Source organism: Drosophila novamexicana, unplaced genomic scaffold (assembly GCF_003285875.2).
Source record: "Drosophila novamexicana strain 15010-1031.04,08,12 unplaced genomic scaffold, DnovRS2.1 tig00000689-arrow-pilon, whole genome shotgun sequence".
Classification (NCBI taxonomy): Eukaryota; Metazoa; Arthropoda; class Insecta; order Diptera; family Drosophilidae; genus Drosophila; species Drosophila novamexicana.
In genome coordinates, this window is record NW_020824818.1 from 2,649,939 (window position 1) to 2,665,012 (window position 15,074).

General features: G+C 36.6%; 1 protein-coding gene across 1 annotated transcript; it reads left to right on the top strand.

Annotated features, from left to right (window-relative positions):
• The first annotated feature begins 2,322 nt into the window (after positions 1–2,322).
• On the top strand, positions 2,323–5,134 carry LOC115763275 (odorant receptor 30a). The gene is made up of 7 exons (XM_030705754.1): positions 2,323–2,637; positions 3,307–3,445; positions 3,511–3,775; positions 3,832–3,931; positions 4,419–4,520; positions 4,577–4,684; positions 4,766–5,134. The coding sequence occupies exons 1-7, from the start codon at positions 2,323–2,325 to the stop codon at positions 4,865–4,867; spliced, it is 1,131 nt and encodes a 376-aa protein (XP_030561614.1). The 3' UTR covers positions 4,868–5,134.
• Positions 5,135–15,074: the final 9,940 nt, after the last annotated feature.

Here is a 15,074-nt window from a genome sequence, read left to right on the forward strand (position 1 = left end):
CTTATTTAGAGCGGCACGCCTACATAGACCCTCCAAGGTGCGAGAGATAAGATGTTGGCGCGATTTCGACGGCATACCGTATTTTTAGATACGGCTGCCTTACGCTTAAAAGTTAGAGAAAGGTTTTTTAAAATGGTATACTTTAAATAACATTCCTTAGTAATTGTTTAGCTATTGCTCTTGCTTGCTATCAGGCAGATAAAAATGTTAGAACTATATTTTTGATGTTTGTAAAAAGAGCTTCAAACTTAAAGAACATTTCACAAAATATTTTACTTAATAATTTTATAGATTTTATCTATTTATATAATATAAATAACAAAATGTTTGTTACACTCTTTTTTAATTTATATGAAGTGCGTCGCTCTCAAATCAAGAATTGTATACTATTTGCTTTCAAGTGGAATATAGATCGGGAATTGTATACCTCTAAGAGCTATGTGTGTGGAATTAGAGTAACCAAAAACAAAGTTCGCTTATTATGCTGTAATAATTTTGATAGAGCTTACAGTTTCTTTTGTCAGCATAGTTAATATGCTCTGTTCGAGGGTATCACAACAATGTGGGAGGTTGTTCACTCGGTTGATCACAGCGGGCGACCGGCAGCCACTTGGCCGCTTGGTCGTGCTGTGTAGTACGTGCCTGAGGCTTAGCGCCATCAAGTGGCAATTGGGGAGTGCCGCCTGGTCTCGCCAGCCACTAAACATTTTAATTAGAAAATTTCGCACAGCCAGTTGAGCCGACCGCAAATCCAATTATCAAGTAATTATGCATTTAATTTGGCGCATAGGAGCACCGGACTGATGTGCATTATCGACAAGCGGCCAGAACCTTAATACGACTGCCCAACCGAGAGAGCAACAAATCAACACGAGTATCTCTCACAGACGCATATGCAAAAAGCAAAACTTTTCGTTGAATAACTTTGGGCGCCAAGGCGGGCTGGATTTCAATTTTAAGCGTTGCCAGCTGTCTGGCTGCCCGAAAACAGTTGGCAAACAAACAGGAAGACCAACACACACATGTACTCACACATGACCACGTATTTGCCACGCCCATCATTCTTTATGTTGTGCTGTCTGCGTGTTGCAATTAAAAGTTTGCCGACGCTTATTACAAATGTCGAGACCGCAGTCAGGGTATCAAAGAGGTCAAGTGCAGCGTCTGCACAAGTTGCATAGTGTTGCGTAGGACAAGTATTTTAATGTCCACTGGCCAGCACTGGTAATTGGCCAATGTCATGTTACAGAACACTTTAAAGGCTTTTAAGCTACCTATTTGAAAACGTTTGCAAATTTTTACCGTCTCCTTTTCCATTGGACTCAAAGTTGTTGTTTTGTTTAATTTTTTGCATTCACAGCAAGTATAAATTAATAACAGCTCTTAACATTGTGGCAAAAACCCATTTGCATTTAACTTAATATTTTATCTTTAAATTCCTATACTAAAAAGTTAGTAAAGAATATTTTTGTGTATATTATGAGAGCTTTTTTATATACTAGCTCCTTTACAATAACTGACTTACTGATCCTCATAAATTTCCATACCCCAGCCTGGGTCTCTTTTCCCCGTTTCTTCTTTACTGACATGACAAAAGACTTAAAATAGCATATACTTTCTCATATTACTTTGTAATTAAATAAAAAAAAAATAATTTTAAAAATGAGTATCACAGAAAACATTTTTAAATTAATTTAATTCAATTAATTGAATTCAATAGATAATGAAATCCTTTCAATTACACAATAATTAAATTATAGAATTCGTTAACGAATCTGTATATTCTGTATTTTAATTTGATCCGGAACAGACAAGAAGTTGAAGCATTGTCCATGACTATCGATATATCTAGTACATAAAATTTTAAAATTCATCCGAGTTACCCAGAGTCATTTAAAGCTAGAGCACATTGCAAATTTCAAAAAGATATATCTGTAATCACTACCTATAATTTTTACACCTGCGATTTTATTAGCCTGGACCTATGCTAACTTACTAATGGTATTAAATTTGAATTGAAACATAACTTTAAATTTACTGAAAAGCTCTTACAAAAAATTGCTGTTAAAAGCAGGCCATTACAGTCTTTGTTAAGTAATTTAAATTGAGCTAGTGACAGTCACACAAAATGAAATGCTTCAGACCTTTAATTAGGCCCTCGCAAGCCAATTAACACCCGCCTACACATCATATCTATAGCACAGCTAATAATTAAACGCTAATGATGACACCACGCAACCACTGGAACCACAATCAAGTATATAAAAGTAGCTTCAACGCCAGCCGTGTAGTTCCTACCTCGAGAAGCGTCTTTGGCTTAACATGGACGATGTACAGACGATGTCCACCTCAGAGATGCCCATTTTTGACATAACGCTGCAAATGATGAAGTTCTGGTCCTATCTATTCGTTCATAATTGGCGACGCTATGTTGCGCTGACGCCCTTTGCCCTCATCAATGTTACCCAATACGTGGACATCTACCTAAGCTCCGAATCCTTGGATTTCATCATTCGGAATGTCTACCTGGCGGTCCTCTTTACCAATACATTTGTTCGGGGTGTTTTGTTGTGTGTGCACCGCAGGCGTTACGAGCGATTTCTGGAACTGTTTAAGGGCTACTATCTTCAGCTTCTGGTGAGTTTAATACGAATAAGAGAAGTGAACAGTCGTTTTTAGGGTGGCCTATATGCACACAGAACAAATATATAAGCTGATGCAATTTCTTGTTAAATTGTGCAATTCGTTCAAAACTTCGCCGCCTGCAAGCGCACGTTGGTCGATGTACTTTACCAAAAGAGCCGTCTGGAATAAAATCAACTTAAAAAAATTCAAGGATTCAAAAATCAAAGGCCGCAAGGCTGGGTATGCCACAGATGCGTTAAACCTAATTTATGGGTATAGGTTTTTTTAGGAAAGACTCTGTATTGCAACTCTTGCTTTACAAGAAACACTACCTCACTCTGAACAAGGATCAGGATTTGAAACGTTTTATGACGGTCGCTGTCCGTCCAAGAGAGTTTTCACTGTACAAAGGCACAAGTCAACTTTTCACGCACCTTTGGTATCACTTGCATTTTTAAGATGATTCATTTTAACCCGCTGATGAAAGGTAAGGGTAAAGATATCTTTGGCACGCCTTACGGTTTTCCAAAAGCTTTTGTTTTCCAAGATATTTTATAATATTTTCGCACACATCTGCAAGCCCATAAATGTTCGGCATGTCGAAGAGTTCTTATTTTCTCGTTTTTAATTATTAACTATTGATACCTTTGATAAACTCTTATTGATAAACTCTTATTTCAGAACAGTTCGGATCTGCATATTCGTCAATTGGTGGCTGACGCCACACAACTTTCTAAAACCATTGGTCGCATTAATTTGCTAATGGGAACCTGCAGCTGTGTTGGTTTTGTTACCTATCCCATTTTTGGCTCGGAGCGCGGTAGGCGAACTACACAATCTCGATGTAATTTCTGTGCACATTGGTAATTGTATTTGTATTTACAGTGCTGCCCTATGGCATGTATGTGCCTGGTATTAACAAATACGCCAGCCCCTACTATGAGGTCTTCTTTGTGGTGCAGTTCATAATGACGCCTATGGGCTGTTGCATGTACATACCCTACACCAATCTGGTGGTTACCTTCACACTGTTTGCTATACTCATGTGCCGAGTGCTCCAGCACAAGCTGCGCAACTTACAGAAACTGCGAGGCATACGAGTGCGTCACGAAATTATAAGGTGCATACGTTATCAGGTCAAGCTGGCAGGGTGAGCTATTTACCTACAAATTACCCAAGAACTTACTACTCAAGTCTCCCATACAGACTAGTGGATGCCATGAATGAGTTGACGACTAATTTGCATCTGTTTGAGTTTCTGTGCTTTGGCGCGATGCTTTGTGTGTTGCTCTTCTCGTTGATCATTGTAAGTTTGAAACTTACAATGAAATTCTATATTTATATTTAACTAATTTATATGTTCCTCATAATTCAGATGATTATTATCAAAAAAAAATATTTTTTTATTAGATTCACAAAGCTCCTTACATATATGCAAAATCCTATCAACATCGGATCTTTATAGCTGTAATAGGACCAATAGGTCGATTATAGGTTTCCTTAGGAAAAACGTTTTACTTATCAAGATATTGACCAATTTATTAACTATATTACTTATTAAACTTTGCTGCTCATATTTGTTTCAAGTCTCGTGAAGATAAAACATAGTTCTTTTGGTAGAATCGGTCGAAAAATTGGTTTTTGTATGAAAAAATATTCTGTTTTTCAAGATATTTTCATTTACTCAGCATTTACGAGCTTTACTATGCTTATTTTATTATGTTTATTTTATTGAACTGAGAAGGCATGTTTGATTAAGTCTGATTCGTAATATTTCCCTTTTTTTTATATAGGCACAAACTATTGCCCAGACTATTATAGTCATTTTCTATATGGTCATGATATTTGCCAATAGCGTTGTGCTCTATTACGTGGCCAATGAGCTTTATTTTCAGGTGGGTCTAAAATATAATCTACCTACAAGATAAAAATTGAAAATCCATTTCTTTAGAGTTTTTACATATCTATTGCCGCCTATGAAAGTAATTGGACAGATTTGGATATTGAGACACAGAAAACCTTAAAGTTTCTAATCATGCGCTCGCAAAAGCCACTGGCGGTAAGGAATCCTTGAAGTTCCTATAAAATTTCGATATTTACTTATATATATGCAAATGATTCATATCTAACATATCTTTAGGTACTCGTTGGCGGTGTTTATCCAATGAACCTGAAGATGCTGCAATCGCTGCTGAACGTCATTTATTCTTTTTTTACGTTGCTGCGACGCGTCTATGGCTGAGTTGCTTTTAAAGTTAGACCACATTCATCCTTTGTAGATCGGACAATTGTAAAATTGATTGCATTTAGCTTTTGGGCCAATAAACGTTATCCGCAATTCGATTGGCCAATGCATGCGGAATTGCATTTTAACGTTTTAGAGCCAAAAATGGTATAAAAGCCAGAGAAAATAAACTATAATAAAAATGCGTCTGGGCTCCATTGTCCGTTGTCTCCCTCCACACTTGCACCCAGGGAGCTGGACACTGAGTACTGGCCAGGACTTTCTTTTGTTGTGTTGGCCTTGTTGGCTATGCCCGGCACGTGCCACTTAGATAACTTCTATTTAAGCAAATATAAATCTAAAGTGTGTTAAATTAGATTAAAATGTTCTCGTAAACTAAATGCTGTGGCAGCAGGAGGCAAGGCATGGGACCGTCCAGTCTCATGTTGTTTTTCGTATTGCTTACAAATTTAACACAATGTCTCGAAATTGTCTGCTTGCCAATTCAGTTAATTAATGTGGAAATGGGAAGCTGAGCTGTTTACAAGTGAGTACACACTAATATTCCAAACGGGAATACTGAGCAGTTTGTGTACATAAACTTTTTGCATAGCCTTAAGCTAAACCACAGAAAATTTAATTGCCAAACTGCTTTTTGTGATATGTATATGTTCTTCTTGGGTTAAGAAAAGCCACAAGCTATTGATACAGTATTTTATTTATGGAAATTATTTGTGGTTTGCTTAGTTAGGCTCTGTTTATTCGAAACTATTCTGCGTTTTAATTTTCCTTGAGAAGTCATAAATAAAGGCAGCTGCCTGTTATAAATTTATTTAATAATCATAAATTGACCAACTCGGTAGCTTAACCAAAGCGCAAAGCTCATCAGTTTTCTCCAGTTTTCTCTAAAACCAGATTCTTATCTTATTTTCTCTGTTCTATATTTCTCAATTTTTATTTAATTAAATAGACGACTCACTTTCTGTTGCTACTCCTTTTTAAGCTGTTTAATTGCTTTGCAAGTCTTTCTTGACACCAGTTTTGCTGCTCGGATCCCGCACATTATCGCTTCAATTTTCCTAATCAACATTAAGTTTCACTTCAGTCAAGCCCCATGCCACAGAGTCAGACATTTCGCACATTCAACGAGTCGTCAAATTGACTTTAATTCAAGAATTTTTTATATGCTCTACACACACACACGCACACAGAAACATACGTACATACACATGCGAACTTCCTCTCTAAAGACCTACAAAAGGAATTGCTGCCTATGTCCCAGTCTGCTGCTTAATGGCATTCCACAGCTCGCTGCTGTCTGTTCCCCAGTTCTCCCCGCTTCCACCTTCCACAAACTTAGCAATGACTCGCCGTTTTACTGCATACTTTTAGGAGCCTCACAGCAGCAGCAAAAACGCTGATGCGACAATTATAGTTATTGTCTGCCTAACCAACCGGGGAAATCTCCTGCCATCCCATCTCCTCCCACTGCCGCTGACTGGTTTCGCGTACGTGAGACAGCACAAACACCTCACAGCTGGCTGTCTGTGTGGCAAGTGGGCGTGGCAGCAGTTGCAGCCAGCTTCAATTTTAGAAGCAGCTTCTTTCATTGCTAATGTAAACATGTATTGTTGTTGCTTTGGTACCCTGTTCATTAGCAGCGGCACAGGATAGGTTACGTTGCGCTACACAAATCCTCAACAATTTATTGGACTGTCAGTGGGGAGGTGACAACAGTGTTAATGATATATTTATTGAAATTAATTTATCATTAAACTAAAACGTTTTATTTAAGAAAAACAAAATTTTAGCTCCCTTTACGGCAAAAGGGTTTTTTTTGTATAAATAGGACTTGTTTTCATTCAAAAAATATAAAAGTTTATGTTTACTAAACAAGTTTGCATTAGTCTTAAATGGTTTGCATTCTAATAAGTGAAAAGAAATTTTCTTTTTAGTCTCGCTGTGCTGCAGGGTATTCGAAAAGAGGCAAGCATTATTATATATGGTTTTGTGTTATTGTTGCCGCTGCCTGTCAATGTCTTTGACGCCAAATTGACACATTTTGTAGTCGCCCCGTGAATCTGCTCAGCACTCCTTAAATAGTGTGCTAAAATGTGGTACGTGTTCCCTGTCTTATCTCTGTGGGTGGCTCAGCTGCTGCCAGGCAATGTTTAATTTCAATGGCAGGTGGCAGGAATCGTGTAGCCCTCGAGCTGGTTAACGTTGCTAAAGAAATTTATCAGAACGCAAATCAATTTTCAACACCTTGCCGCGGGCGTTATTCGTATGTCTGTCTGTGTGTGTGAGCAGGTTGCCCAAGTAGCTGGCCAGAAATCAAAACCAACTTTTGCCGCCTTCTGCCAAATGAGGTGAATTTGACGCCCTGGAAAGATAACCCTTCAGCATCCCGCTGCCTGGAGTTTGGCTCCATTAGCTTTCATTGGCTGTGCGGCCACACCCCGTATTTTATGCCTATTTTATGCGCATCAGAACAAAATTGCGTACGTGTTGTAATTTTTAAAACATTTTTCTTGTACTATTTTTGGGGATCTGTTGACATTTGATGTTCGCACGGACGGACTTGCCTTAATACGGCGTCGACCAAAATAAAAAAAAATGAAAGTAAATAAACTTGTCAAATTTAGGTCAAGCGGTCAAGTGTTTTATGTCGTTGTTGGGCTCCTGTCAAGGGTCTTATGCTGTTTGCCTGCAGTGGCCCGCAGTTTTGTTTTATGTCCATAACAGGCAGGAGAGGTGAAGGAGGGGGTGTTATTATTTGTATATGTGCGGGGTTGAAGCAGCTGTGTTTGGTTAAGAGCTAAAGGATTCGTGTGTCAATATTTGAAAACTTTAGATACGATAGATTTTCTTAAGATTTTACAAGTGTTGTTTGAAGTATAAATGAAAATGAGAACTGTTTGAGAAAACTTGAAATAAATATATAAAAGTCGCAGGCTATCAAACACAGTCGATATCTTACTGCCACTTCCACTTAAAGCTCCCGCTGTCTCTTGTAAATATATATTGTCTATGTATGAAATTCTCATAACTACTAAAAAACTTTCTCGCAAATCTTTACAGAAAGAGTAAAGGAAGCTTTTTTGAACTTAAGTTTACGCCAAGTTAACTTTTTATTTAGTTAAAGGTTAGCTCTAAATCAAATTTCCAAGGGGATACTCGATTAAAATATAAAAATATCAATAAATATTCTTTTCATATATGGTTGCTTCATAACACATACTTACATCCTTTTACAAATCTTATAATTTGTAACCTTCATAACAATTTACATTGGCAGATTACGAAGCATTTACAAGTTGTGCACGACACACCCCAAAAACCAACCCAACAAACTACCCTTCCCCAGCCATTTCTGTTGCTGCCAAAAGAGCAAAAAATAGAAATCAGTTCAACAAAAAGCAAAGTTAAAAAAAGAAACATGGACAAGAAATATATAAGGCCAGGCTAAAAATATGGGCTTGTGGCCGTCCTAAGCCCGCCCAAACATAAATTATTATCACACTAGCCGACATTGACCCAAAAAAAGTTTGCCTGACAAATTTGTTGACTCTTGAATTTTTCCAAGAGGAAAGGTGAAAATGTGCAAAAGAAATTTCACATCGATTCGACAGTGCCTGCAAATGAAATTTGTGCCATGGCCGGCTAATAGAGTGGCCCATAAATAATTTAAGGAGTTGCAATGGCAATTTGCAATGCATTTGTGTGACAATTGTAAAAGACCAAAGCGAGATTGGAGAAACAAAATTTAATTAACTAACAGGCAAACAACAAACAGAATCCGGTTTCGTACGTAACGTATACGTAATGTATTTGCTTAGGCCAAGCATTCTGATTATATTGGCTAAGCCAAAGTTTCTGCTCTACTACAAACATAGAGTCTACATATCTTAAGCTTAATTGCCAATGCCAATCAAATTTGTCGCCAAAATTATATGTTAAAATGCACTTTATTTGCAAAATGCCAAAAGGCAGGCAGCAATGCGCCACGGAACCATAGGAGGTGCAGTAAATTTTGCACTTTTGGTTCTCAGCTCGTTTGGGAAATTGCCATTTATGCCAGGTTGGCATTGGCAGTCTGGCTGTCTGGCAACAAAATTGTTGTGCAAATCTGATTAAGGCTGTAGTTTGGGTAAGCGATTTATGAATGCCAATGAATGCATGCCGGCCGCAACGAATACTTGACTATGAGTGCCAGGCAGCAAGTGCACGGATTATGTGCGTCTCTCTGTATCCTTTTTGTGTTGCATAAACCGCCTGCAGGCCAACTGCACTGGCAAATGCGGGCCACAGGTCTGACAAACAATTGAAAAAGGCAGACAAAGAATTCAGCAGGTGAATGGAACCGAATAAAGAGCTGTGATAAGAACAACATTTAATCCTTGTATGTGGCTAATACTTGTCACTTAAAAGCACATACTACTGCTCTTCAGCATATTTACACATTGTAAGTATGCAGGACATTAAATTATCAAAAGAAGAATAACAATAACACTGTTAGAGAAATAAATAGGAAATATGAGCTCAAAGATTTAAGTGTGTGATACTATCCAAATTTATCCTCCTTTGAACAAAAGAATACACCTCTCGCAATAAATAAATTTATCCTAATGTTCTAATGCTATTTTAGAATTCATTAAAATATGTATTTTTAAAAAATTTCTAAGGTCTTAATTTTATTTCAACAATATTGTAAAAACTATATAAAAACACAAGAAAAATCAATTGCTTAGGTGCCAAGGAGTTGAAACCCTCGCGCAATATTTTCTATACCAAACCAAACAAGTTTTTAGTTACAATAGAAAAAGATTTTTGGTTTATCGATTGAAGTTGTTTTCTCCCATATCTCATCTAAGCTCACCAAACTTAAAAATATTTTTTTTGTAATCTAATAATGTTTTAATTTTAAAAATTAATCACCAAAATCTAGCTCTACTTCAAAATCATTTCTCATTCCTTTTTCATAGAAATTTCAAGACGTCTCCTTTGGGCTACTTTGCCACTTGTTGTGTTATTCGAATTTGATTAGCATGCGGTTATTCAACATCTTTTTTTCTTTTCTACTTTTAGCTGGCTACACCCGTTTCTACATCTATTTATTATGCATTTCGTTCCATCACTTGTCCAACCAAATGCTCCTGTTGTCGTCTGTTGCCAGTCTGGCGGCTTTGACACTTTTTCGCTATATATATATATATATATATATTTTACTTTTTGTTTAGAGAAACGACTATTTGTATCGACGCTGTCGCTTCGCATTTAATGGGGGAATGTCCTCGCGGAGTCGGGCCTGTCCTGGCTGTTCTGTGTGCTTAGTCTCTGTGGGCTACACATTATCACCGCTACGGACCGCTCGCAGCCGCATCGTTGTTGCCAGCCTCGTCTTTTGGCCTTTTGACATTTCAATTCTAATTTAAATTTTATATTGTTAGCGGTTTCTTTTGCTTCTAGCTACTGAGGCTACGGCCAAGTGTAACACAACTTTAACGATTTCTATCTCGGCCAGATATCATAAATATTTGCACAACTTTTGCGTGTTGACATTTTCAAGCTCTTTAGTCACGCCATTTTTACACGCCGGCAATTAGCTAATGTTTTCCAACCTTGTAAATTGCGTAAATATAAAACGAGGCGTAGCGATGGTTAACAAAAGAAATAAAATAAAATAAAATATAAAAAATTATTATTTTTATACTTGTTCTTCTCGAAGTCAAAAAATTTGTATTGTTGCTAAAAATATATACAATTGTGTGAGCTACTGTTAGTGCACTGTTAATTAACATGCTTGACACTAGCCCAATTTTACAGAAAAAAATAAATTGATACAGCATATATTTATATTTAGATTTCTCTACTCAAAATGAGATAATTTTTATTGCTGCTAAGAAGCGTACAGTTGTGCCAGCTACTGTTAGTGCACTGTTAATTAACATGCTTACGACTGACGATGCTGTCATCTTGATTTTATCTATGCTTTATACTGCTTTTTGGATTTGTTCCCCTAAACTTTTGAAATTATATAGTGTTTGTTGTGGCTGTCAGTTGAAATTGTTGTTTTGTTTATTATTATTGTCTGGCTGCCACTGTCACATGTCAAGTGTCAGTTTTGTCGTTGTATTCAGGTTCGAGTCACAGCTGCGGGAAACTATTTTGCATTATTTGCACTTGCTGCAACCGAAAAGCAGAGCTCCAGCACTTGCCAACAGCTCTGTTTATGATAATTTATTGTATATATATACACATATATATATATATAGATAAAATATGCATATTCTTGTATATACTTAAGTACTGCTTGATTTACATGGTAAAGATGAAGAGCAGAAAGTCAGCGGCGCGGTCTGAACTTTTGGCAGCTGGCAAAAAGATTGAAAAGATTTCACAGTCAATGAGTTCTGGGGATGGGAATTGAGCATAGACAACAGGGGTTGTAATGGGTTAAGCACCATGAACAATGCAGCAGCAATAGTAAGATGAGAGGAAATATGCTTAATGCAGTATATAACCTGATATTTAATGGGAAAGCTTGCAGAGTACAGAATTATATTAAAAATCGTAGCCGGTATTTATGTAAGGAGAATCAGTTTGTGATTATAATTGTGGTTCTTATTAGAACCCACCACACGTTCAAAATATTTAAATACTTTTTTTGTCTCCCTATACAAATTGATTAATTATTTAATCCCTAGATTTTATGCTGGCATCAATTCGATTTCTTTTCTTTTTAGAATTTCTCTTAAACTGTTTTTCCATATTAAATGAAGATGGCAACCTAATGTTTTGGTCAATTTATAACATGTCCAACATTGTTACTAGCAAAGTTTTGCTTTTATCTTGTGCACGCATTGTTTATGTATGTCACATTAAAGGCAGCTGATCTGTCCGGGATGGGCGAACGCGCTTTGTAGAGTGACAGCAATGGAATTTCAATTTTGGCCAGGAACTTTCTAATAGGCAAGCGAAACATTTTGCTACACTTTGCGCTAAATTCAATAAGTGCAAACTTTTCACTTGCTCGGCTTTTGTGCGGGCAACAAAGCCTCTGATTAGCCGGTAACTCCCCATGGGCCCCGGCAGGGGCGTGTCGTACAAGTGACAAGTGAATAATGCCCAAGTGTGGGACACATCTACAGCTCCATTGTAATCACATTTGGCCAAAATGGCAGCTCAATAAACGCCAACAAAGGCGCAAGTTTACAATTCAATTAGATTTAATTTCGAGAAGACAACTTCCGGTGCAGAAACTTTTCGATTGCTTAACTCCAGCTGCCAGCTAGCTGCATAATTAACTGGCAGGTTGCTTAAAGTTTGACTTTAACTTTAAAAAGTTGCAATTTTTTATTTATTTCGGTGGCGTCAAATGTCAAGTGAGAGCGGCCGACATTAAATGTGCAAAAATTGCAAAACTTTTCTCATATAAAACGCATATTAAATCATTTTTATGGCAGACTTCGCCGAGCTTCAACGCAAATTTTCCGACTCATACATTTTCTTGGCTGTTAGTTTCTCGACGCCATAAAGAAAAATATTTTCACCTGTTTACATACTTTTTGTGTTTTCTTTTAGCATTTGCTCTTTATATATTTTTTTCATTATTACAGCACCTTGTTTTATGCTTAAAATATGCGTTAGACATTGAGTTTTCAGTTTTTACTGCAGTTTGCACGCTGCGTATGAGTGATATTTTGGAACATTCGTCTCTTTATAGTTATTATAGAGTATATAGAATAATTTACAGCATTACCGTGTTTATGTGTACTTCTTGGCCACATTTGCAGTTAAATTCGGTGTTTAAATATTTTTATTTCAGTTTTATTTTTCTTTCTGCTGTGAATGTGGAGCTAGAATAACTAAGGAGAATAATAAACATGTTTTTTCGTTTTTATTTATTTTTTTAACATCTATCATATTCCTTCTTATGCACAAATTTGGTTTTCGAGCGTTTTACGATTTTCACGGTTGAAAATGGTTCTCGATTGAGTCCGTATAGCAAAAAGCAATAAGTACACATTGAAGGAAATGGTAAAAAAACAGCTCCAAAAATTATTATTTATATATTTTAAGGAAAATATGATATGAAGTGCCATAATTAGATGTAAAAAAATGCTACACGCCAAAATAGAAATAATTTCGAGTAATAAATATTATGTTCTTAGACATTTCGCCAGGGTAATTTTTGTTTGAGTACATTCCACTACAAGCATACAGAATACTTATTGTCAATTGCGCTTTTTGGTTATTTTGTATTTATTACGAACTGTGGTTATTTTAACAGTTTTTCTTTTCCGTCTATCGCTTTGTGCAATTCATTTCCCAAATGTCTTCAATGGCCCTGGCACGCCAACCCAACCAAGACTCCATCCGCCATTTTTATGCTCATTAAATGCGTCTTTGAAGCGATGTCGACGGCAACAACACGAGAAACTCATCAAATAAATCAAATTTTGCTTGTTAACCCCTACATTGAGATTCTTTACATTTTTTTTCTTGCCTCTCGTGCTGGCCAAAAACTTTTTCTGGTCTGGCCTAAAGGGTTTTACGAGTAGCTCAGCAAAAGTTGCGCCAAAAATGGCGTTAAAATGTGTAATCAGAGAAACGACAGGAAACGGGCTGGGCGGAGCTCGAATCGAGGGACTTGAACTTGTCAGCGTCTGCCGAACGAACGGAACGACGACGGACTGTTAATGAAAATTGTTTTTGGCCTGGGCAAAAAATAGTACATATACACAGAAATTGTATACCCTATACCCTATGCACATCAAGTGGATAGAATAATATTACAGAATAAACAATAGTTTCAAACCTAACAGCGGCATATTCGATCCTCCAAAACTCAAAAATACTTTTTCGTCAAAAATAGCCATGTTTATCTAAATTTAGAGAGAATGTAAAATCTAGAGTTACCGAATCGGGGTTTTTATTTGCCAAGTTAACGATGAATCGAAGAAAAATTATATGCAAGTTATGTTTAGTTTGCAGAGTAAATCTTATCTCTATCAGCCACAATATTATGGATTCTATATTGATAATTTAAGATAAGGGAGCTTATGCTCAGGATACTAATTGTATATAACCATAACTTTAGACAGTTATCAAAAAAATAGAATACTAAATTGCTTGGGGGATATAATTTTCCAAGCTGAGCATTATTATTTTTTTTTTCTATTTGCCAAATGGCATGGCTAATTTTATTTTCAAAAATCTTGCTAGACTACAGACTACAGACTACAGGGTATCTCCTAGTCAAACTCTCACGCCTGGCAATTTTTTTTATTGGGCAACTGGCAAGGGTTGAGGGTCTGTTGTAAATGATTGGTGAAAGTCACACGCCCGCAGCGTTGCCAAACTAATTAACGCCAAATGCGGCTGTGCTCCTTGAATCATGCTTGATGGCGCAGCTGAGCGTCTGCGAGAGATTTAAAAGGGTTCCTTAAAATTTTACCCAAGCCAAGTTTTTATTTTGCTTGACTACATCTATTGGGATGCTAAAGAACAAATAATACGGCCAGAGAAAAAATAATGTAAATGTGTAAAGTACTCAAAAGTTATAAATTGTACTTTAAGATTATTTAATAAGATTTAAGCGTGAGAATAAAAGGTATAAAGAATATATGTTTGTTTTTATTTTATTTTTTATTAATATAAAAACCACAACTTCGTTATATGAAAATTGCATTGCAAATAAATTCGAATGTAGTTGATGAAAATATAAAAAATATTCTCAAATCAAATATAAAGGCAAGTACGAATAAATCAAGTCAGGCCTTAAAGCACAAATTATCCGATTTATTCTTATGGACTTAAGAATAAAATTTTAAAAAATCTTTTATACAGATAAAAACAAGTAAGAGATTCTGGTCGGGAGCTCCCGACTAGGGGATACCCTGAACCCTCTTCTTCCAACATCAAATGCATATATATATTCTATTTTAGAAGCTATATGTCAAGTATGGTGACTCTTGTTCTTATTATTCGACTAAAAAATCGGTGTCGAGATTTGAATGCCACATTAATCTAGGGGGGAAACCATGAAGAAAAATCCAAGCTTCGTGGAAATCGCATGAGATTTGACCGAGTTATGAGGATGGTAATTTTTGACCCATGTCTATATACGAATCTTGGGGTAAGATTTGGACATGAATTTCGACCAAAAAATCGGTGTCGAGATTTGAATGCCAGATTAATCTAGGGGGAAAACCATGAAGAA

Excerpts from the sequence above, each read along its gene's own strand:
- LOC115763275 (XM_030705754.1), top strand. The coding sequence starts at position 2,323 with ATGGACGATGTACAGACGATGTCCACCTCAGAGATGCCCATTTTTGAC. Across the intron at positions 2,638-3,306 it reads GCTACTATCTTCAGCTTCTG|AACAGTTCGGATCTGCATAT; the intron begins GTGAGTTTAATA and ends CTCTTATTTCAG. Across the intron at positions 4,521-4,576 it reads CCAATGAGCTTTATTTTCAG|AGTTTTTACATATCTATTGC; the intron begins GTGGGTCTAAAA and ends CCATTTCTTTAG.